This window comes from Brassica napus, chromosome C7 (assembly GCF_020379485.1).
Source record: "Brassica napus cultivar Da-Ae chromosome C7, Da-Ae, whole genome shotgun sequence".
NCBI classification, from domain to species: Eukaryota; Viridiplantae; Streptophyta; class Magnoliopsida; order Brassicales; family Brassicaceae; genus Brassica; species Brassica napus.
Genome location: NC_063450.1, coordinates 45,086,291 through 45,110,767, shown reverse-complemented (window position 1 = coordinate 45,110,767; position 24,477 = coordinate 45,086,291). Strand labels below are relative to the sequence as shown.

Sequence of the window (24,477 nt, the reverse complement as noted above, 5' to 3'; positions counted from 1 at the left end):
CTCCTCTTCATCAATGTCTTCTTCTGAGTCTATCTCATCAATTTCGATCATAGATTTCTCACGTCTCCTCTTCTCACTACAAGAAAAAAGATTTTTATTAGCGGACGAAAAATGCTATCTAACGATACGATAGCGGTTTATGAAGCGTTGTATCATCGCCCGTCATAATAGGTCAGACACATTAGAGAGCAGTTTTTTGTACTGCTATCTTATTGTTATATATTATAGCGTTTTTGTGTATGCAATTAAATATTTTTTTATAGCGTTTCTTTTTCGTTATTATTATCTTATTAAATAATAATAAAAAAAAATTAAAAAATATATATTGAAATAGCAATTTATAAATTAAAATTGATTTATAATTAAAATTAATTTATTAATTAAAATTGTATTACAAAAACGAAACCCAAAATTAAAAAGACCCTAAACCCAGATTAAAAAATAAACCTAAATCTAATCTTCTCAGCCGCATGTGTTGTCTTCTCCCATCCACCTTGCCGTATCCTCTTCTTCCTTGTGTGTCTTTGTCGTCTCTCTTTCTCCACCTCTCTTCTTCTTCTTGCTCGGCTTCACCTCCACCACCACCGCTAGATTCCTTTGCCATCTTAAGAATCAAATGAAAGTCTCAGAACAGAACACGTGATTCACTAATCAAATCCGAGGATACATCTTAAAAGAACAATCCAAACTTCACCTGTGTAATCCTGACATTGGCTTTCCAAAAAAAAAAAGGAATCATTGGATAAACAGATCTGAAAACCCTAAAATCAATACCAGAAATTAAGAAAACACAGATGCTGAGAGAGAGAGTCACAACAATCGAACCTGCTTCAGGAGTTTTAAAACGTCACCGGACAAGAGGATGAGCACTGCAATGTTGCGAGGGCTTTCCTTTGACAAAACTTCATCACCACCTCGAACTCTTCACGCCTCCACTCTCCGCCGCCGTTTCAGAAATCACCCTCGCTACTAAGCACCACCATGCTCCCTCCGAGTTCGAGACCGGTGACGACAGCGACGAACTCAGACCGGTGCCATCGTCTCTTCTTCCATGGTGGTCCAACAACCAGTTGCTTTGCCCTCATTGGATTAATTGTCGATGTTGTTGGTGAAGAAAGAAAAATAAAAAGTCGTATAGGAGAAGATAAGTGAGAAAGAGAAAGACTAAATTGTGGCCTTTGGATTACGTTGCATCAATGGCTAAGAACCATAATCTTTGAGAAAAAAAATTAACCAATGACAGAGAAGGTTGGAGATAGACAAAAGAAAAATCTCAGCCCTTAGATTAGAATCAATCAATGGTCATAAAAAGTAGCAATAAAATTGTTTTTAGATTTCTTTTTAATTGTTTTATAAATTGCCTAAATGTAAAGATTATATATTGTAATTTAACATATGAAATATAAATTTTGATTAGATTTTTCTGGTTATATGATTTTCAAAAACTGCATAATGGGGTTTTTATAATTAGTTTGTGTAAAGTGTTTTATGTTATGATTTTAGGGTTAAAAATTTTGAAAGTACAAGGATTATAGTTACTATATAAGGATTTGTGATTAAGATTTACATTTAAAATTTGTTAGATTAATAAAATTTTAGATTTGAAATTTATATGTATTGGATGCATGGTTTATATATGTTTCACGTTAGGATTTAGGGTATAGAGTTTGATTGAGGAATTAAGGTTTGTGTGTTTGGAAGTTATATAAGAAGAATAAATTTGAGTTAAAATTCAAGATTTGAAGTTATAGTATGAGAATATAAGATTTTTAAGGTTTATACTTGGAGTTTAGGGTTTAAAAACTTGTTTAGGGTTTAGATTAGATAAACCAAACATAGCGTTTTAATTATTTTGCTATTAGACATCCGCTATCATAACGTTTCCAAATATACTATTATGTCATAGCGTTTCAAAATATACAAACGCTATCTAAAACAAACGGGTATGTCAACCATAGTAGAAAGACAAAAAACGCTATCCTCTACTGCTATCAAAACCAATATTTCTTGTAGTGTCTGATCGTTGACGCATTCTAGTTGAGTGTGTCCAATTCCTTTGCACTTGTAGCACTTGATTTCTCTCCTTCGAACAGTTGGACAATCAGTTTTGTAATGTCCATACCCCTTGCACTCATGACACTGAACCTCCACTTTATGATCGTTCTTTTCTGACTTAGATGTTCGTTTCTCACCTTCTGCAGCACGTTGTGATGTACTTCCTCTTCTCTGACCTGATTCGGCTCTACGAAGGACTCTGTCAAACCGCCTAACAAGCATACTTACTGGATCATCGTCATCTTCTATGTCATCTGAATCTTGTGATACCAGTGCAACTCCCTTTCGTTTCTTTCCTCCGTCAATCTCCATTTCATGTGCTCTCAGCATCCCTACTACTTCACCAAAGCTTATCTCATCTGTATTCAGTGAGACTGACATAGTTGCCTTGTATGCGGAATACTTAGATGGTAGATACCTTAGAAACTTCTTGACCAGCTTCTTATCCTTGTATTTCTTTCCCAATACTAAGGATTCATGAGCTATGCCACTGAGCTGTGAGCTGAATTCTTTAACCGATTCACTTTCTCCCATTTTGAGATTCTCAAACTTGGATGCTAGATAATCCTGTCGTGAGCTCTTCGCTTTTAACGTTCCTTCGAAGTGAGTTTGCAGTATTTCCCACGCTTCCTTGGTGGTCTCACATCCTTGAATCAGCTCAAAGTGTTTCTTTGTAACACTAGCGTGTATAGCTGAAAGTGCTCTGGAGTTGAACTTCGCCATCTTGAGTTCTGTCTCGGTCCAAAGTTCTTCTTCTTTGTTGGATTCAACACCATTCTCGTCCTTAGCCTTTGGTTCTGACCATCCAGTTGTCACAGATTTCCACGCCATGGCATCAATTCCTCGAATGATAGACCTCATTCGTGACTTCCAAAGTCTGTAGTTGGATCCATCCAACATCACCTTTGTGCTTGACACCAGCTCATGATAGTTCTCCATTTCTTCCGCAGGATCTCACATGTTATATAATTGAACGGGTGACTGCTCTGATACCACTTGTAAATGCAAGAACTACCTCACATAGTAAAGCACAGTGTACACCAGAGAATATCTCTACAAAGATATGTGTTATTACTAGTATTCTTTTAAAGCGAACTTACAAGTATCTCTTTAAACAGAACTCGAACAAGATCAAGACCCTTCTTGACTTGCTCCCCTAGCCTCACACGTCCTAAGATCGAATACAAGATCTCTAGAACCTCTACCCCTTAGCCCTTAGTGTTATTCACTCGCTTACAAGCTTAGCGAACTCCACTCTTATGCTAAGAATACAATTCTCTCGACAACTCTAATCCACAGGTCGAGTATGACTATATATACAATACAAGCAAGTCGGCTATCCACACCTATCTACCCAATATTCCCTATCTACCCAAATAAGGCAAGTTCCCTAAAACCTCTCCAAGGCCTCTTCAAGTCGCAATCTTCATCTTGACTTGTTCATCCGCACGTACACTTCTCTGTTGCAGACTCGGCTCTCTTCACTGTTGTACTTGTGTATGTATCAGAACGTCCATCTGATCTTTGCATCTACAGGAGGTTACATGGTAGCACCAGGATCAAAAGGCAGTGCTTACATCTCAAGAGGTGGATTTGAGAGTAACCCTCAAGCGTACTTTAGCAACTTGCATGGCAGTGGACAAAGCAAGAAGTAAATTTGTGTGTGTGTCTGCAACTACTACTACTACTACAAGCATGAATCGTCTTGTTTAATTAAAGAGAAATTCTTGGGTTCACCCCTAGGGGTAAACCCAAGAATTTCTCTTAATTAAATAAAATGGAAGGAAGTTTTTGAATAAAATGAGATTTTTTATGAGTTATTCTTGGGTTCACTCCCTAGGGTCCAGCCAATATGATTTCATTATTTCAAATTCGATATCTTTTAAAAAAAGAAACAAAATATTATCAAGTTATATTATGTTTTTAAAATAAAAAAAGTGAAAAAAATAGCAGCTACAGAAAAAAAAAATTAAAAAAATCTTTTTAACGTCGTCAGCAAAACACTAAACCCTAAATCCTAATCCCTAAACCCTAAATTCTAAACCCTTGGGTAAACCTAAACCCTTGGGTAAATCCTAAACCCTTGGGTAAACCCTAAACCCTTGGGTAAACCCTAAACCCTTGGGTAAACCCTAAACCCTTGGGTAAACTCTAAACCCTTGGGTAAATCCTAAACTCTAAATAAAAACACTAAACCCTAAAACTCTAAACCCTAAATACTAAACCCTAAACTCTTGAATATTTTAGTGTTTAGTGATTTTGATTTAGAGTTTAAGATTTATCCTATAGTTTAAACTTTATCCTAAAGTTTAGGGTTTACCCAAGGGTTTAGGGTTTAGGATTTAGGGTTTAGGGATTAGGATTTAGGGTTTAATGTTTTGCTGATGACGTTAAAAATATTTTTTTTTGTAATTACTACTATTTTTTATTTATTTCTTTTTTACTTTTTAATTTTAAAAAAATAATATAAATTGATAATATTTTGTTTACTTTTTTAAAAGATATCGAATATGAAATAACACAATCCTATTGGTTGGTGAACCTCTAGGGGTGAACCCAAGAATAAGTCATTTTTTATCCATCTTTATAATTTGTGTTATCCCCTATATATTAATTGAGAATCATTTGAAAAAATAGAACCTTAATTTTGTATTAATTTTAAAAAAAACCTAAATCCTAGGTGGCACTCTAAATGCCTTCTAAATTCTATTTCAAAGAATTCTAGAGCATCTAATATAAAATATAGTTTAATCTAATGGTGTCACATTATTCCATAATTATATAACACTAAAGAACATTATATTAACCTAAAATATATGAAGTGTGTATTCTTTCCTTAAATAAAAGCTACAGAATTACCTAATATGATTTACATATATACGGGAATTAATGATTTTGAATAATAAAGATTTGATAACAATTTTTGCATCCTTCTTCATTTTTGTTTAAATTTATATTATTAAAAAAACTTAAACAATCACATTAACCATATAATAAAAAAATTAGATTTTGTCTTATATGTTATATTTTGAATTTTTTAAAATGACTTAAAATTAAAAAAATAAGGAAACCTTTATATGTTATATTTTTTTTAAAACGACTTTAAATTACAAAATGTAAGTTTTCCTTAAGTATACGACTAAAAACATTAAAATGACGTGTATCAATTCGATGGTTGATTTGAAAGCTTTCAAAACCATAAGGAAGATAAAAGTCAAAATAATCCAACTGTTAAAACAATACTGATCACTTTTTTCAAAAATGTATTCGCTGGAAAAAATAAAGTTTTTATGTCATATTTTGTTTAATGTCCACTAGAGAACATTATATTAACCTAAAATATAAGAAGTGTGTATTCTTTCCTTAAATAAAAGCTACAGAATTACCTAATATGATTTACATATATATGACAATTAATGATTATGAATAATAAATATTTGATAACAATTTTTGCATCCTTCTTCATTTTTGTTTAATTTTATATTATTAAAAAAATAAACAATCACATTAACCATATAATAAAAAATTAGATTTTTTCTTATATGTTATATTTTGAATTTTTTTAAATGACTTTAAATTACAAAAATAGGAAATCTTATATGTTATTTTTTTTTTTAAAACGACTTTAAAATACAAAAATGAGGACACCTTATATGTTTGATTTTTTCTTATATGTTATATTTTGAATTTTTTAAAACAACTTTAAATTACAAAAATGTAAGTTTTCCTTAAGTATACGACTAAAAACATTAAAATGACATGTATCAGTTCGATGGTTGATTTGAAAGCTTTCACAACCATATGTAAGTTAGAAGTCAAAATAATTCAACTGTGAAAACAATACTATTCACTTTTTCAAAATTGTGTTCGAAGAAAAAAAATAAGGTTTTGATGTCATAATTTGTTTAATGTCCACTAGAGAACATTATATTAACCTAAAATATAAGAAGTGTGTATTCGTTCCCTAAATAAAAGTTACGAAATTACCTAATATGATTTACATATATATGGCAATTAATGATTATGAATAATAAAGATTTGATAACAATTTTTGCATCCTCCTTCATTTTGTTTAATTTTATATTATTAAAAAAAATAAACAATCACATTAACCATATAATAAAAAATTAGTTTTTTCTTATATGTAATATTTTGAATTTTTTTAAATGACTTTAAATTACAAAAATGAGGAAACCTTATATGTAATATTTTTTTTAAAACTACTTTAAAATACAAAAATGAGGACACCTTATATGTTAGATTTTTCTTATATGTTAGATTTTTTCTTAGATGTTATATTTTGAATTTTTTAAATCGACTTTAAATTACAAAAATGTAAGTTTTCCTTAAGTACACGACTAAAAACATTAAAATTACATGTATCAATTTGATGGTTGATTTGAAAGCTTTCAAAACCATATGGAAGACAAAAGTCAAAATAATTCAACTGAAAACAATACTGTTCACTTTTTTCAAGAATGTGTTCGATGGAAAAAATAAGGTTTTTATGTCATAATTTGTTTAATGTCTAATCCGATCAACCCATGATGTATTAATTATAGTTTTGTTCCATTATTTTTAATAAAAATTGATCTGATCCATCGGAAAGAAATTATATAATAACAACAAAAAAATATTATATATATATAAATAAAATGATCACATATATAAAAAAAACTATCGATAATATATACAAATAAACTCACCATGCGCAAGACGCATGTCTTATCCTAGTTGCTTAGTAAAACTCTCTCAGTCTTCTTGATCAATATAGCCATGAAATGTGTAAATAAGCCTTTTAAGTTAATAAATAATAATAATAATTGATCCTAAAAAAAATTCAAGGAAAAAAAAAGAAATTATTTGTTAAAAAATTTCTTCTGTCTTATTATTTTAATTTTAACTTTTTATGTAAGAATATACTGATAATATACTTCTAGATATATTTTTTGTTTGATAAAAAAAAAGATATATTTTTTGCAATATTGTTCAGAAATAGACAACAAGTGAAGCAAGAGAGAGCCAACCATTTGAGATAAGCTAACACTGGATCAGAAGATGAAGAAGAAGGCGTTGGCCACGAGACATAATCACACGTGGCAGGAAAAAACATAATCTTCCAGATTTTCTTCCTTTCCCGGAAGCAAAGCAAAAAAAAAAAAAAAAAAAAAAAAAAAGAACAAAATTCTTGTTGAGTTGAGTCGAAGGGAAAAAGAGAAAGAAAGATAGAACGATTCGGGGTGGTCTCTCTCACTACCAACCTTACTCTTTTCTAGTGAGAGAAAGAAGCTTGAATCTTCTCTCCTCGTTAAAAAAAAAAAGAAAGAAGAAGAATAGTATCAAAGGATTCTCGGATATGTCGACCTCATTATCCACTTCCTTGTGTTGTTCGTCAACCCAGCAGGTCAATGGGTTCGGTCTTGGGCCTCAAAGGTCGCTCCTTTACCAACCCACTTCCTTTTCTTTCTCCAGGTTTGAATTGATTTCTTTGTCTCTGATTCTACTGAATTGATTAAGAGGATTTGGTTATTTAGATGAATGTATATCTATGTGTTTGTGGATATGATTGAGAGATTACTGCAGCAGCATAGATGTTGAGCTTGTGATTGCTATTTGTGACTTGAAAAAGAATGAATCTTTGCATTATGTAAACTCTTTTTTGCAGAAGGAGAAGTCATGGTGTTGTGAAGGCCACAGCTCGTGTTGATAAGTTTTCCAAAAGTGATATCATCGTCTCTCCCTCCATCCTCTCTGCTAATTTCGCCAAACTAGGCGAGCAGGTTCTTCTCTCCTCTCTCTCTCTCTCTCTCTTTCTTTCCTTTTCAAAGTTCCATTCCATGGTCTCCTGCTGTTTCACTGATTTCTTGTTTGTTTTTTTTTTTTTTAATTCAGGTAAAAGCAGTAGAGTGTGCAGGTTGTGACTGGATCCATGTTGATGTGATGGATGGTCGCTTTGTTCCCAACATCACTATTGGTCCTCTCGTCGTTGATGCTTTGCGTCCTGTAACTGATCTTCCCTTGGATGTTCATCTTGTAAAGCTCACTCCTTCTCTATCCTCTCTCTCTCTCTCTGTATACATATTGTTTCTTGATGTCACTTTTTTAATTTCTCTCTGACCAGATGATAGTAGAACCGGATCTGAGGGTACCAGATTTCATCAAAGCAGGTGCAGATATAGTCAGTGTACATTGTGAGCAGTCATCCACCATCCATTTGCATCGCACTGTCAATCAAGTACTCATATTTTCTGCCCTCATGTTTTGAGTTTTTTTGCTTCTGGTGGAATATGATTATCACAGTTAATCTTTACTTTGTGGTGCTGTGATGCTGGTTAGATTAAAAGCTTAGGTGCTAAAGCTGGAGTTGTCCTAAACCCTGGAACCCCATTGAGTGCTATAGAATATGTATTGGATGGTGAGTTCTTTTTTTCTCTCTAGGCACTTGCATCAGTAAGAAATGGTAGAATTATTCTCACTGGATCATCATTTCTTTCTGGAACCAGTGGTGGATCTGGTCTTGATCATGTCGGTTAACCCCGGGTTTGGTGGACAGAGCTTTATCGAAAGCCAAGTTAAAAAAATCTCGGATTTGAGAAGAATGTGTGTCGAAAAGGTATCGTTGTAGTTACTACTTCTTCTGCTTCCTGAGTATAAAAGCTTATTGTCATCCTCTACTAATGAAACTTTGTCTTGTATATGTTTAGGGAGTAAACCCATGGATTGAAGTTGATGGTGGTGTCACCCCAAAGAATGCATACAAGGTGACTCTTCCAAGTCTACTCATCTTTAACTGTAGATACACTCCTGTGTTCCCTAGAGATCTCTGGATTATGAATCTTTTTTTGTGTGTTGTGATAGGTTATTGAGGCTGGAGCAAATGCTCTAGTAGCTGGATCAGCTGTATTTGGTGCTAAAGACTATGAAGAAGGTATAGACATTTTGGAAATTACTTGCTCAGTTTTTGGACAATAATCTCAAGTTTTGTTTGCTTATTTTTTTAAAAAAAAAAATCTGCAGCTATAAAAGGAATCAAGAACAGCAAGAAGCCAGAAGCTGTGACTGTGTAATATGAAGCAAAAAGAGACTGTTTGATCTGTGGTTCTTTGATATGAGTTACAGCAACTCTTGTTTCAGGAAAAAGCTAAAAAAAAGGTCACCGAGATGTTGATGTTGTTGTCTAGTAGATTTGTGGATATGCAAATTCCATACATTATGCAATTATAACAATGTGATAAGAAATAAGATGTTACATAAGTATTTTTTGACTTTGGGGAAATAAAGCATTTTCATTTGTCTTTGCCCAAAAACTCAGTATCAAGAAACAGGAACTCTCTTTATAAAGTGATAATCACTCTGCTTACTCTTTGTAAAAGCATGTCCTTAATATACAACTAAGAGCTTGAACCCAAAAAGAACGGCAATGCTCTCAAGAAGTTCACTTATTTGGTTCATAAAGAGCAACACAGAACTGTTGTTTGTTCCTGCAGTATCTTTGTCTATAGCAGGATTGCATTTGCAGACGTGTGTCTATCCGAGCAAAACGAGAAGCTTTTAAGTCATGGAACACATGTCTCTTTATACCTTTCCATGAAGTGATCATACATGTTAAAACAGACGAGGGAACAAAAGGAAAAATAAAATCCAAGGAAAATGCTGGAAGGAGAAGAAAGGTTTTATACATAACTCACTGAATGTGAGTGAACAAGATCAAACACATCTTATGTTTTATCAACGAACTAAGCCACACCTACATAGTGATTTTCAATGCTCTGCTAAGCCAACATGAGCAGCAGCATCATTCCTTCCGTGTCAATAGATCATCATCATCAAGCAAAGTTTCTCATCATAAAACCAAACAAGGTTGTTTCTCAAGTTCCAAGAGCATCATCCTGAGGAGACGAGTCCCGATTCTCCTCTTCTTCTTCATCCTCCTCTTCCTCGTCATCATAGTCAGCAGAGTCAGGCTCAGGCTGCCCGTTCAAGTCAACATTTACACCGTTCATCTTCCTAACAAACTGACCCTTAACACGCGGTCTCCTCTCAGCAAGGCGCTTCCTATTCACATACCTAATCTTCTTATCAAAACACCTTTGGTTCCTCTTTCGTCTAAATTTAAGCAAAGCTTCCTCTCTTCTGTCGAGTTTAGTCACTCTCACCTCGTTAGGAGACGGGTGGTTTCCCACCTGTGGCCAAGAATGATGATGATGGACCATAGTTTGCATCTGACCGTTCTGTAAAGGCACATGACCGTTCTGTAACGATGTGTTCATGGGGTGGTGGTGATAATAAGGAAACCCTGTCATGCCATTCAGATGATTAGGTGGGCAATGAGGATGTTGATGATGACCATACTGAGGCATCATGGCTGCTGATTGCATCATAACTTGGTTCATGACCCCATGCATGTAGTAAGGATAGGCGTTTTGCGCAGCGAACTGAGATGAATCCTTAGCAGCAGCAACCCGGGCATCATCCATAGTTCCTTCTTGGTAACAGCTCCTATTACCCTGAAGCTCCATTGGTGGTGGAAGCGTGCGTGACCGCTCAATGGAATTTGGAACTTCTTGGTAGCCCCTACTACCATGAAGTTCCATTGGTGTTGGAAGCGTGCGTGACCGCTCAAGCGTGCCGTTCACTGAGTTCTCTCCTTGAGCTTTCTTTTTCTCAGTCTCTCTACCTCCTCTTGTTTGCTTCCCGTTGTTGTTAACCTCACTGGCCACCACTTGAAGCTTCTCCGCCATACCTGGATGTACTGAGCTATTTCCATTGACGGTAGACTTGACATATGTGAAGAAAGCGGAGGACTCTCCAATCTTCAATCTACTCTTCTTTGGTACTGAAGAAAATTGCGCTGCAAAAACCGTAGGCTATATTAGAAGCTAGACTCGTTATTAGAAAGTGCTACATCAAAGGGAAGCAACCACCTGGATTAGTTTTTCTTTTAGTAGGCTCATTGTGAGGGTCAGGAAGATGATTCAAAGGAGGCTCTATGACAGCAACGGGAGGAGTTGACGTGGCTGTGCCATCAGCAGCACCATCGCCGGCACAAACGGAACCAGTAGCAACAGGCCACTGCCAGCAAAAGCATTGAGCGCAAACTAAAAAAAATTAGCTAATTTGCCTATTTTGAAAGGAGTTGTAAGCTTTCATAATACTATCTCACCTCCTTTTCCTGATGGCTTCCTCTTTGTGGATTGGTGGACCTAATATCATCTGTGTCATCAGAGAAGAGGTTGGTACTGTTTGTGTTTGGATCACTTGGATCAGATCCCACCAGATCAAACTCATAGCTCAACATATTCTTCTCAGCAAGTCCTAGCTGCCAAAACAAACACACACGCTCAATCACATAAAAGTAATATGACAGTTAACCGCATAGAGAGAAGAAAAAACAAACCATGCGTCTTCTTCTCCACATGTGTGTCCACAAGTTGAGAAGCTCGTTGGTCCGAAGAGGCTTAACAAGGTAGTCCGCTGCACCTAGCTTCAAGCACTTTACCACCACAGGGACCTCGTCTTGCCTCGACATCACTTTAATTGAAAAAATATCATAAGATTAGTTATCATACAGAGCAAACCATCGTGCATTAAAAAAAAAAGAAGAAGAAAGCTTACTGATGACAGGGATTCTCCGAAGATCTTTGTCACGCGTGATGTACCTCAGCATCTTCATACCCTTGGCCATTGGGAGATCAATCTCCGCCAGTATTATATCGATATCAGGCCCCTCTGCATTTAGTGCATCAATCACCTGCCTTGCTGATTTCACTGACGTCACTACAAAAACATCCATCCACAATACTCATTGCACAAAGAGTTTAAAAAAAAAAAAAACGCAAATCCATCATCTGCAATCATACCTTGATAAGAACACTGTGAAAGGAGGGTGAAAACCTCTCCCAAGCTATTGGGATCATTGTCACAAAGCAGAATCCTAACTCTGCTTCTGTCAATGAACCCATCTCCTCCTCCTCCCTTACACTCTCCGTTCAAATCCATGATTACAGATAAACCCACAAAAATATCTAATCAAAGAAACTAATTTTCCACTAACAAAACATTAAAAAAGGATTATACAAAAGATTAAGACAAATAAAACCCAGACAAGAGAAAGTGCTATGATACTTCCATGGCCAAACCAGAACTTAGGTTTTCGGTACAGTGTCCCTACAAAGTCGCCTAATTTGTCTGTCTATTCAAAGTCTCTTCATTTCACAACAACAAACCAAAAGTTACTCTTTTTATCCCCAAACCAAATCGTACAGCCATGGAAACGTAAAATAAAATAAATAAAAAAAGCTAAATCTAAGAACAAAAAGTCAAACTCTTTATCTCCGGTAAAGTGTTGAAATCAACAATCGATAGCAGCTCAAACAAAATCACCGGCGATCCGGGGGTAACGCCGGCGGTGAGATGAGGAGAGAGAGCTTCCGACAAGAAGTGAGAAAAACACGAGAGAGAGAGATATTTGTTTTTGTCAATCAGAGGTCAAATAATGAGACGCTGAGAAGGGGAAATGGACGATGGTAATCTGAAGGCGTTGATGAGAATGGACGGCGGAGATTGGAAGTTTCTCCGACAGTGCGCGTTGGTGGGACGCGCGGGGATATTTTTAGGAAAAGGAGATGACGTGGAAGAAAAAAGTGCAGAGAAAATAAAGGAAATAAAGTGGTGAGGATAGTTTGGTTGAGATAGAGAAAAGGCCACGTCACTATCTGGAAAATATCATAAGATATTTTTAATGGTGGATACAGGCTAGATAAGATGCATCTCCATATCAAAATCAATTATTATAAAATTATATTTGACAGAGATTTTGAGAAAATCTATGATCAAACCAAAATACCAAACATTAGGATGCTTTCCCATTTCGTCTTTGTTTTTTGTCGGCCGGCTTCGTATAATCCAATTCGCAAAAACAAAAAATAGGAGAGAAAACAGAACTTCAATTTTTTTTCAGTTAAGATCGATGTAAAATACATGTATACAAAATGATTTTATCACATATACTCTTCAGACTACATTGAATGGTTGAATTAAACACATTTAATAGTTAAAGCATGGCACTCCTATCATGCTACATGTGCATGATTTAGACATTGTTATTCAATGAAATTAAGAAAAGAGACTATCACATAAGTAGTGTGGGTTAGGTTTTGCAATTACAAGATGGTATAACATTTTTTTTTTAAATAATCGAAATATTCAAACACTAAGTCAAAATTCGTAGTCTAATATTATCATTTTTTTTAAACGGTGCTGCATCCATTTTGTTATTTTCATAATCCAGGCCATATAGTTTACATGACCAACAAAAATATGGATGGAATGTGTACACTAGAAAACTTGTGTTATTTTTTGGACAAACCTAGAAAACTTGTTTAATGCAATGATATATATGGGTATCTCATATTTTGTGGATTTATATTGATAAATGTATTCTTGACAGAAAAAAAAAAAGCACAATTAGGTGAATATACAAATTATAGGAGAAATTTGCGGAAGTGTGCATTTTTTTTTATTAATTTGCGAGCATGGAGATTGAAGAAAGCACATTGACATTTATGTCCTCGACAGCAATCAGATAGACCTACTAGCTCGACTTGGAACCGGCAAATTATCAGGTTATGAATTGTCTTATTGTTTTTGATTGATGAAAAGTTGAAAAGGATGTGAACAGATTGAAAAAGAAAATAACTTAAGTATATATGTGTTCTCTACTCCACCACATATGAAACCGGTTAGCTAAATAATAATTTAAAAAGGAATTGATCGACGAACACAAGCCACTTCCTTCTCTTCCATGTCCTTGTTCGCCAATTCCGTCGCCGGTTTCTTCTTCCGCCATCAACTGAAACCAGAGCCTGGCCGTCGTCTCACGACATGACCACTTCCGCGAACAACCACAAACTTCGTCTTCGTTCTCGGCTCTGTGCCGGCTTCTCCGCCACGACATGACTACTTCCGCATTCCTCTGTGACGTCTCTGTCTTCCTCGTCGTGTTCATCGAGATCTTCAGCCGCGACAGTCGCTCTAACCACCGTGATTCAAGCTTTTTCGGCGTGGAAAGACCAATCCTAGGGCTTCATTCTTCGTCATGTCTTGCTCCTTCGAGGCCGGCTTCACCGGATTCAGGCTTTGCCGTCAGGATCGAAGTGAAGAGGAGTTCCAATGGTGATTTCCCACTTTTGCAAAAAAGGTCCCTGAACTTCTGTTTTTTACAAAGAGACTCAGACTTTCAGTATGTGCAGAAATATCCTATTGATTAAGCCCCAAACATTTCAATCTTACAATATAGCCCAAGCAAATATTCTGAATTTACAGCGTTAGTTTCTGAACTGTTGATAACTTCGTTTCTAAACCCTATGTACAAAGTCAAGATGAGGAATATAACAGGATAAGTTACTTTGTAACCGGATATATTTATAAAATTCTATAAATCTCTAACGAGATTTCCATATATATGTATACCATGGTGAAAATCCGAACCCTAACTATTAGAGGTCACAACAGATAAATTTTAAGCCCTAGACCAAAAATCATTAACCATGATATTAAGTTAGAGAACATTGTCATCAAAAAGTATAAACTAGTCATAGATACTGAAACAACATCAAAATTAGTAATCACTATACCCTAAACATACATAGATAATCCCGAATGTATAATATAAAGTTTGTCTTGGGTTCATCCCTTATGGTTAACCTGTAGATTCTTCAACCAATAGTATTTTGTTATTTCATATTTCATATCTTGAAAAAAAACAAAGAGTATATAAATATCCAACAAGTTATATTATGTTTTTTAAATAAAAAAGTATAGGTAAATTAAAAATAGTAGTAGCTGCTAAAATAATGATTTTAAAAATATTCGTAACACCTTCACCAAAAAAATAAACCCTAAACCCTAAATATAAACCTTAAACCCTTGGGTAAACCCTAAACTCTTGGGTAAATCCAAAACCCTTAGATAAATCTTAAATCCTAAATCATAAAAACTAAACACTAAATCTTAAAAACACTAAACTCTTAATTCTAAACCCTAAACCTTTGGATTTACCACAAGGTTTAGGGTTTAATATTTAGGATTTAGGGTTTAGTGTTTTGCTGACGACGTTAGAAATATTAAAAAAAAAGTTTTTGCAACTACTATTATTTTTTTATTTTTATTTTTACCTTTTTATTTTCAAAATATAATATAACTTGTTAGATATTTGTTATATTTTTTTCTTTTTTAAAAAGATATGAATAACAAATTACAATTGGGTGTTGAACCTACATACATATTCACCTTAGGGTTGAACTCAAGAAAACTCATATAATTGGATAATACCATATAGATTCATGTTGAGTTGAGTTAATATAAGAGATGAATTAATATGTATGTATGAGTTTAACCGAATATTAAAAAATTAATCCGGATACAATAATTCAGATTTCTATGTGCGAAAGACGAAATCAAATATAACCAGATAAGTTATGGTGTAACCACATATATATATGGGATTCGATAGTTCTCTAACGAGATATCTGGATATAAGGATTTGGTACCGGATATGCCATGTATCAATAATGATTTTGGGAAACTGATGATTTCAAAAGAGACCTTGCTGTTCTTCCTTTCTTGTATCACTAATGATGATTCTTCTACCTTTTTCACACTAAAGATTAGAACTTTAGATCCAAATTTCCAAAATCAAATAGAAATGTGATTTAAATTTGCTTATTCCTCTCTCATGTGTAATTAAGGCTCGTGCTCGCTAACAACAAGATAATGGTAGAGAAAGCCATGACCGGCGAGAACCCTTCCGTCACGTTGATCGGTATCCGGGTGGGGAAGGTCACCACGAACACTGGCTAGACACCGGACAGTCGCAGTTTCCTCCACCCTCGGTGACTAGACATCCTCCAGTGCTAGAAACGGATCCGAGTCTGGATTTCTTAGATCAGAGAGATCTTTTCCTTCTTCATCATCATCGTTGAACATTCTCAGGATCTCCAAACTTCAAACTCGTCCATTAATGGAGAAAAAATAAGGATTTATGCGAAGATGAGATATATTCTTTCAATAATAATATAAAAAAAATTAGAAGAGCAAACAGAGAAAATATAGAATCGTGACATGTAAAGATGGAGTACCGGTTTGGTCAGTGCAACACCTAAGTCTAAATATATGGGCATAATAAAAAATATACAGTTTCCATGTCTGTTTACCTAAATAACATTTGTTTTGTGGTTATCTAGTGCAAAAACCCGAAAAAAAACATAGTGTCAGGGTAAAAAAATATGTTATCCCATTAGTGGTTGGGTGAAGCAAATTGTTTAGCTGTCATGATCATAAAAATAGTTAATTTAAGTAGGCTAAACTTTTATAGTAAGTAGTCGACGTGCTAATAATATTTTGTATTCCCAACTGGCTCTATGTAGACGCGAATCTGCTTCGCCCAAGTGGATCTAGTGGTGGACGTCCGGGTACCCGTTCGGGTTCAGATCGGATATTTCGGTATAGAGGTGTAGAACCCGTTCGGGTATTTTTGAACTTCGGGCCGGGTTCGGGTATTTTTAGTTCGGATTCGGTTATTTCGGATTGGTTCGGATATTCAGATTTTGAAAAAATATATTAAATTTTTCATTTCTCAAATTTCTTGTATTTAAAAATATAACTTTCACTTAACTAATTTTTTTATTTTTAATAGACTGAATGGTTAATAGATTTGGACATAACATTTTAAAACTAAAAAGACATTAATTGGGTTATTGTTTTTAAATTTTGGATGTAACTTTTTGTTAATTTTGAAATAAAAAGTTTGACATGCATTTTAAGTGAGTAGCAAATCATTTTCTCCGTAATTGTATGTATATCATATGAACTTAAAGTATATGTAGTATCAATATAAATATTTTATATAAAATGAGAGATGTAAACTAAAAATATAAGGTTAATTATACATATGTTCGGTTATCTTCGGATATCTATTCGAGTTTGGATATTACCCGTTCGGGTTCGAATATCCAATCTCTCCTAATTCAATATCCAATCGGATATTTTGCTAATTCGATTCGGATTTCGGTTCGGGTTTTTCGGATCGGATTCGGACGCGACTTCGGATATCGGGTAAAGTGGCCACCCCTAAGTGGACCAATGCGGCATAGAAAAGCATAACATATATCAAGTTTATTCACCGCAAGCCGCGTCTCGTACCGGTCCAACTTTCATTACGTTTTCGCCATCGGCCATTGACCAATCATATGATTTTAATTAGTCGAAAGTTATAAGATGGTTGCTTACAACTAGAAGATATCGGGAAATTCAATTTTTTCCATAAGAAAATAGTACTTCATCAGTTATCACTTGTTCGACCAAAAAAAATCAGTTATCACTTGTCGGGGAAATCAACCCGGTTAGCATTTTCCCTGGAACCACCGTCTCCCAATTCTCGGTTTACTCCGGTTTGATTACGGTCTTGTACTTGACTTGTCTGTCTATTTGTATTACAGCCAGTCGCTAGTGTTCTGCAAAAAGTCTGGTCTTGTAATAGAATCTGATTGTCGTGTTTCCTTTGGAGAATTTACACCGAAGCTGTGATAGCTCTGAGAAACGTGTATCTTCGGGGAGCATTTTCACAACCCTTTCAATGATTAGTTATCTCTAGAACTTTGAAGAAGCAAGTGCAGACCAACTGTTTGATGAAATTCTTCAGAGAAGATGATTTCGATAGTCAGATCAAACGGGTTTGCGTTTCTAACGAATACTACAAAACTGACACGCTGTTTATGCTCTCATCACTTGGTAGATCATGCATCGACGGAGTTGCAGGAAGTTATTCGGATTGTTTCTTCCCACATTGGTGGTCTTGATGAACTTGAAGAACACTTGAACAATGTTTCGGTTTCTCCATCACCCAACTTCGTTACCCAAGTGATTGACTCCTGCAAGAACGAGACTTCACCGAGAAGGCTTTTGAGATTTTTCTCCTGGTCTTGTAAACACCTTGGTTCCAGTTTACAGGACAAGGAATTCAACCATGTCCTAAGAGTTTTGTCTGAGAAGAAGGACTACACAGCTATTCAGATACTCTTATCAGATCTCAGGAAGGAGAATCGGGCCATGGATAAGCAAACGTTTAGCCTCGTTGCTGAAACTCTGGTTAAGATTGGCAAAGAAGAAGATGCAATAGGTATCTTCAAGATCTTGGACAAGTTCTCTTGCCCACGAGATAGCTTCACAGTGACGGCTATCATAAGCGCGCTCTGCTCAAAAGGACATGTGAAGAGAGCATTGGGAGTTATGCATCATCACAAGGACTTAGTATCCGGTAACGAGTTGTCTGTGTACAGGAGTCTTTTATTCGGTTGGTCGGTCCAAAGAAACGTGAAGGAGGCAAGAAGAGTTATACAAGATATGAAATCAGCAGGGATTGCTCCGGATTTGTTCTGCTACAACACAATGCTTACCTGCCTATGCGAAAGAAACGTTACTCGAAACCCTTCTGGTCTTGTCCCTGAGGCTTTGAACATTATGTTGGAGATGAGGTCTTACAGAGTCCAACCTACGTCTCTTAGTTACAACACACTGCTTTCTTGCTTGGGAAGGACGAGGAGGGTGAAAGAGTCTTGCCAGATTCTTGAACAGATGAAGAGATCGGGGTGTGAACCCGACACAGCTAGCTATTACTTCGTTGTGAGGGTTCTGTATTTGACAGGGAGGTTTGGTAAAGGCAACCAAACAGTGGATGAGATGATTGAGAGAGGGCTGAGACCCGAACGCAAATTCTACTATGATCTGATTGGAGTTCTTTGTGGTGTCAAGCGGGTGAATTTCGCGCTTCAGCTGTTTGAGAAGATGAAGAGAAGCTCTGTGGGTGGTTATGGTCAGGTTTATGATCTGCTCATACCAAAACTATGTAAAGGAGGAGACTTTGAGAAAGGAAGGGAGCTCTGGGAAGAGGCAATGTCACTTGGTGTTACGCTTAGTTGCTCCGTTGAGCTGCTTGATCCTTCAGTCACAGAGGTTTTCAAACCCATGAAGAAGAGAGAAGAGGCTGCATTGGTGGATCCTCGTGCACTCAACTTAAAGATTCGTCCTAAGATGGATAGAGCCAAGCCGAAAGTGAAACCAAAACCGAAACGCAGGAGCAAGACGAAGAAGAACATATGATGTATGTGTATCACAAGATAAAACAATGCAGAAGCAATGAGTGAACTTTAGATTCTATTGTTCTTTACATTAACGACAAGAATCTCTGTGTGATCTTTGTCTCGTTGATTCTCATTATTCAAACTTGTAGTTTTAAGCTACTAATCAATTCGAATGTTTCTTCTCTATAAGTAACTCGCTCATCTGAACAATCTGATGCAAAAGCTTAGCTATTACCTGCAGTAAAAATAGAGAAAGGGAAAGAAACTGTTAGAAACAAGAGTATGTAACCACTGTGCATTTCATCGAACACTTTGTATGAGTAGTAAATACAAACCATGTCTCTCTCTTTAATTGTATCTCTAAGATGAGCTTCGGTTTCTCCTCGTCGGCGAGCTCGGTTACGCATCCACCACCATGTTACGACGACAATGACTGGATAAAACGACCGGAGAGTCTCCGAGAAGGAACAGAGGCACGACGCCATTGTACGGAACTTTGGTAATACTCGCGCGAGAAGGAGCTTCCACCAACGTTGGATGATACGAGCCTCGAGTGCTGAGCAGTAATTCAAGAACGTTATCCACCGAGGTTTCTCGCCTGAATCAGACGGCGGAGATTTTCCGTCGGTTTCTAACGGATGACACTGCGGTTTCCGGTCAAATTCGTAACGTTCGTCTGAACCGAACGAAGAAGAAGAAAACGACGAGGAAGATGAGGGAGTGGAGGATGATTCTCGCTCTATGTCGAAACCATCGGTGTAGAGATTCTCGTGGTTGATCGGCGGGAAGACAACGAGATCGTCGTTATGTTCTTGGCAGTTTAGGTCTCGTCTTCCACCATTTTGTGTCGCACGAGACGAGCTTGTGTCTGCGTTCGTTGATTCATTGCACTTCGTTACTTTGTTTTATTTGTCAACGATAATTATCTGCTTACCATAACGAAAGATTATTACTTCAAATACCAGACGGTGTGATTGTCAAAATGTATTTTTATCAAAAAAGAGATACAAACACTGAAATCTATCTTGTAATAGATATTGTATGCGACATATCGAACAAGTTCCAAGTCGAAGTTACGCAGATGAAAGTTTAATATATAAAGAGATGTCCAATTCTAATTGGTAAGAAACAATAAATCTATGTGGACCAGCTTTTTAAACATAAAGTGGACAATCCCTTGTATATTAAAGGAGAAGTATTGTAATAAATGCATTCACATTATAATAGACACGTGGCAGCTTCACAATGATTTGATAATAAATATGCTAACCCGTTCATACTATATTCATAAATGTGTTCACACTACATAATTTATATTTTTTAATATAAAACTCACATGCATGGTTCCAATAAAACTTTGGATTTTTCGGTTCGAATCAAAACAAATAACGAATCAAAAGCTAAACTATATATACATATATATATTATTTTTATTGTTTACGGATAAAGTTGGGCAAAATATTTATATATTTTGATTCGATTCGTTATCCGTTTTGATTTGAACAAAAAAAATATGGATATCCGTAACTCTACGAAACAAATCAATTACTAAAATACAATAGAAAAAAAAGTAAATCACAAATACCAATACTTTTAGGAACAAATATCAAATTCGATCTGCTATATGCATATATATATATATATATTATAGTTTATATAAGTTTTACAATATTTTTATGAATTAAATTTATTATATTAGGTATTAAAATTTAAAAAGTTAAATAATATTTTATTTTTGTAATAAAATGTTATTATTAAAATTTTCAAGTTTTATTTTATTTACGGATCAAATCAGATATTCTTTAAAATTCTAAATCATTTTGGATAACAGAGTCACTGACTATTCAGGTGGCTAAAGATTGAATCGACATGAATGCCTCCAAATATCTGGATATTCTATCTGTGTCCACCTCTATTTACGGATACAATTGATTTTTCTTTATATGAAAAAATTCACTAATGTCAAGGCCTTTTTAATTTTTATCTTTCATGTATTATTTAGAACAAAAATGTCATTTAATATTAATTAACAATATCTTTATATATTTGTAAACTATTTCTATATACTTTTACATACACATACATGTGCACCTTGATGTGAGCACCTTGTAACTACGTATTTACCACAACTGAAATATCTATTTTTTTTTAAGTTGAAATATTTTTTTCTTAATGAATCTTTTACTACCGACCAAATTGTAGTGAAATGATTTGTCTTAATAATTTTCTTTTCTTTTTCTTGAACTATTATCCGTTTACAAACTATGATATGAAACCATTGTTTCGACATGACGACTATCTAAAATTCATAACATGAAAATAAACAAATAATAGTATTTTTTGGTTTTTACCAAAAAAACTAAAAAATCAAACATTATAACCGAATAACCAAAATAAATATTAATTTAAAATAATAGTTATATTTTAGAAGATTAAAAACCAAAAAATAACTTAAAACCGAACCGCTATCCAGATTAAACAGATTTAAGGTGTTTTTATTAAAAATAACGAAACTAATAATCACATCCCGCGCAAAGCGCGGATTATTACCTAGTATCATATTAATCGGACAATATAGAGTTTCCCCAACATCTTATTGTTATTTTTATTGCATTGCTAATGGTTTTGTAACTGCACACAAGTCCCTGACTCTACGACGTCTCTGCCATCTAACAAGCAGTTAGACCCATCACAAATCCTGTCCGGAGATTGTGTTTTGGATACAAGTCCATGACAAAGGTCAAACAAAGTTTTGGATACAAATCCATGACAATTATTTGGCTATCATATGAACCCAGATTGATGGTAAAGTTTTGACCCAACTAAGCCCAACATATTAATGTGAACCTGAAAATTGGTTTGTTCTTTTAGTCTGCCCAATACACATCTAAAGAAAATCATCTTCCCCTCCATGGATCTGTCGGCTTAGAACAGTTGCAGAGGGTACATATATCATATCAGCTATATATGCATGCATGTGTGTGCCAACCATGCAGTGTTTTATTTTTGTAAACTAGTGTTTGTTTCTTATAATTCGATAACTATTTCAATTATAGCTCTATTGAACTACGAAATGTTTGTCTCATAGCATGTTTCTAAGTCAACTTAAATTTGGATAAACTCTAAGATGTAATTATTCAATGAGCCGTCATATGTATGTAGTTTTATTTCTTGGCCACAGCTTTACAGATCACAGGTAAACATTCCAGCCGTCGTTCCACGTGAATTTATTTTTCTTTTGCAATTTTATCATTCGAGTTACGTAACAAGTACTTGTGTTGAGAAAGACTAATTAAATAAATAATCCGAACTAATCCTAATGTTAATTTTGCTTAGTAGTCTCTATTACGATTCGGTTCTAAATTCTTGCCTACGATCATCATACATAAATGAAATATATTATATGTCAATCAGTGAAACAAAGAAGGTATTGGTAGTTATGGTTCTTAATAAGTATTTTATACAATTTAGAGTTAAATTCCAACATTCAATTATCAATAATACATACAAAGATGTATAATTCATTAGGTAGATTAGATGTCACAATATTCTGGATCGGTTGATAAAACAACACTATCCAAATCACACTTACACAATATTGATTGACGAGTTATTTGATCTACAAATTATAATGATGATAATGATAGTATAAAGTATAAACAATATTAAACCTAATTTAAGAGATTACTAATTAATTGATATATAATGGCATAATGAATGTTTTATTAGTTGGAGGTTGTGAGTGTAGATTTTAAACTCTAAATTATGAAAATTAATCTTCTTGTTATCAAATAAATAAGTTTAAACTCAAAAATATAATTCAAGTTTTTTGTCAACAGAATACAATTCCAGTTAGAATTTTTTTTTTTTTTTGAGCAACATTCCAGTTAGAAAATATAAATGAAAAAATAGCAAAGGTGCAAGTGCAACTATGTGAAGAACGTTGACTTTTTGAGAACGTTGGCCTGAGATTAGTCGTAGCATATTGTCTACTCTTTTTGGAGGGGCTTCTAGTCCATACCAAGGTCTATAACCCAACCATTTTTTTGTGTTTAATAGGATCAATGTTCATTTTAAGTTTTGATTGGCTATAAATTATGGTATCCATTTTTATTTATTGATTAAACACCAATTAATTAAGTATATGTTACTTTAGTTCATTTGTTTAGTCACACGGGAAACAAGTAAACATTTATAATTTTTTTTTTTTGACAACATTTATAATTAAATATAAGAATTTGTTGTTTTGTATTTGTTTCAAGAGTAGCAATATATATACAAACCATCATACTTAAATAATAAAATGGTGATTTATAGCACACATAATTAGGTAGTGTAAGAAAGAAGCATGTCAACGAGAAGGGTTCGTATTGGTTATTCACCTAACCGATAGTGTTTTAGATGTTTGGTTGTACTAAACACAAAAACACCAACACCACCAACCTTTTTGTGAGTTTTTACCTGATTTACAAGTAAACTAATACATTTAACTCTTACTATTTCTCAATTTGAGTTTTTCTATCAAACACAATTTGAAATTTTATTCTCCATGCATGTCATATGTGTAGATTTATACATAAAAGTTTTCTTACCTGGTAGACGCTAAACCATTCTAGTGGAACTCACTAATGATGGATCACGCCTAAATTGTTACAATATGCCATTAACTGAAATAAATTATTGATAGTGGATAATAAGAAACGAAAGAATATTTAATAATATACTGAAACTATACACAATGAATATTAAATTTCAAACAAGCAAATGGAGAGCTCCCTAACCACCAAGTCCAAGTCAATAAGTCTGCATACCAGAGGTTGGACAAGTTTGATAATTTCTCACCTCTGTCGAAATTCATCTCTTGATTATTTATAAAGCCAAATGATTTGATTGATTTAAAAGGCTGTATTTCATATTATAGAACTGTTTTTTTTTGACGTCGAAAGGCGTTATTATAGAATTGTTATAAGAACATGCTTGTTAATTAATATATATACATGGATAAAATACATTATATATAGTTAAACTATATAGTAGATAACATGGTACATAGGCTATAGACTTTTTGTAAACATTCTTACTTTTCACTAAGGCTATATTAGTCGGTTTGGTAACTTGCGTATGATTAAGTCGCCTCGCCAAAAGTTTGGAAATTTCTCACTCAAGAATCATTCTAAGTTGTTTGCATTATGAAAAAGCATAACACGAGCACCCATATTTTCCATTATAATTTTAGTTATTTAAAATTTATTTTACTCATTTGAGTTCTTATCATTATTCAATT

The 24,477-nt window shown here is 34.5% G+C and overlaps 5 protein-coding genes across 12 annotated transcripts; 2 read left to right on the top strand and 3 right to left on the bottom strand.

Annotated features, from left to right (window-relative positions):
• Window positions 1-355: 355 nt before the first annotated feature.
• LOC106428072 lies at window positions 356-3,419 on the bottom strand. 7 transcript variants are annotated; one of them, XM_048762034.1, is made up of 3 exons: window positions 826-3,419; window positions 695-752; window positions 356-604 (listed from the first exon to the last, which is right to left on the bottom strand). In XM_048762034.1, the coding sequence occupies exon 1, from the start codon at window positions 2,992-2,994 to the stop codon at window positions 1,927-1,929; it is 1,068 nt and encodes a 355-aa protein (XP_048617991.1). In that variant the 5' UTR covers window positions 2,995-3,419; the 3' UTR covers window positions 356-604; window positions 695-752; window positions 826-1,926. The 7 variants fall into 7 exon arrangements, with proteins under 7 accessions (XP_048617991.1, XP_048617992.1, XP_048617993.1 ...); XM_048762035.1 differs by having other exon boundaries at window positions 695-714; XM_048762036.1 differs by having other exon boundaries at window positions 695-704.
• A 3,656-nt stretch (window positions 3,420-7,075) lies between these two features.
• Window positions 7,076-9,350, top strand: LOC106428081 (ribulose-5-phosphate-3-epimerase, chloroplastic-like). Its single transcript, XM_048762029.1, has 9 exons — window positions 7,076-7,527; window positions 7,721-7,835; window positions 7,948-8,088; window positions 8,177-8,290; window positions 8,392-8,470; window positions 8,559-8,668; window positions 8,760-8,816; window positions 8,914-8,983; window positions 9,073-9,350. Exons 1-9 carry the CDS (start codon window positions 7,412-7,414, stop codon window positions 9,120-9,122), a joined length of 852 nt encoding a protein of 283 aa, XP_048617986.1. The 5' UTR covers window positions 7,076-7,411; the 3' UTR covers window positions 9,123-9,350.
• Window positions 9,351-9,690: 340 nt separating this feature from the next.
• On the bottom strand, window positions 9,691-12,570 carry LOC106428080 (two-component response regulator-like APRR1). 2 transcript variants are annotated; one of them, XM_022705825.2, is made up of 7 exons: window positions 11,916-12,570; window positions 11,671-11,832; window positions 11,453-11,586; window positions 11,219-11,374; window positions 10,980-11,127; window positions 10,661-10,906; window positions 9,691-10,615 (listed from the first exon to the last, which is right to left on the bottom strand). In XM_022705825.2, the coding sequence occupies exons 1-7, from the start codon at window positions 12,052-12,054 to the stop codon at window positions 9,924-9,926; spliced, it is 1,677 nt and encodes a 558-aa protein (XP_022561546.1). In that variant the 5' UTR covers window positions 12,055-12,570; the 3' UTR covers window positions 9,691-9,923. The 2 variants fall into 2 exon arrangements, with proteins under 2 accessions (XP_022561546.1, XP_013724278.1); XM_013868824.3 differs by having other exon boundaries at window positions 9,691-10,906; window positions 11,916-12,568.
• Window positions 12,571-17,760: 5,190 nt separating this feature from the next.
• On the top strand, window positions 17,761-19,379 carry LOC106428055 (pentatricopeptide repeat-containing protein At5g61370, mitochondrial). Its single transcript, XM_013868800.3, has one exon. The coding sequence runs from the start codon at window positions 17,761-17,763 to the stop codon at window positions 19,210-19,212; it is 1,452 nt and encodes a 483-aa protein (XP_013724254.1). The 3' UTR covers window positions 19,213-19,379.
• Window positions 19,290-20,098, bottom strand: LOC106428061 (the record flags this gene model as incomplete). Its single annotated transcript, XM_022706836.2, has 2 exons — window positions 19,290-19,428; window positions 19,529-20,098. Coding segments are annotated over 2 exons (642 nt in total), but the record flags the coding sequence as incomplete, so codon positions are not given.
• Window positions 20,099-24,477: the final 4,379 nt, after the last annotated feature.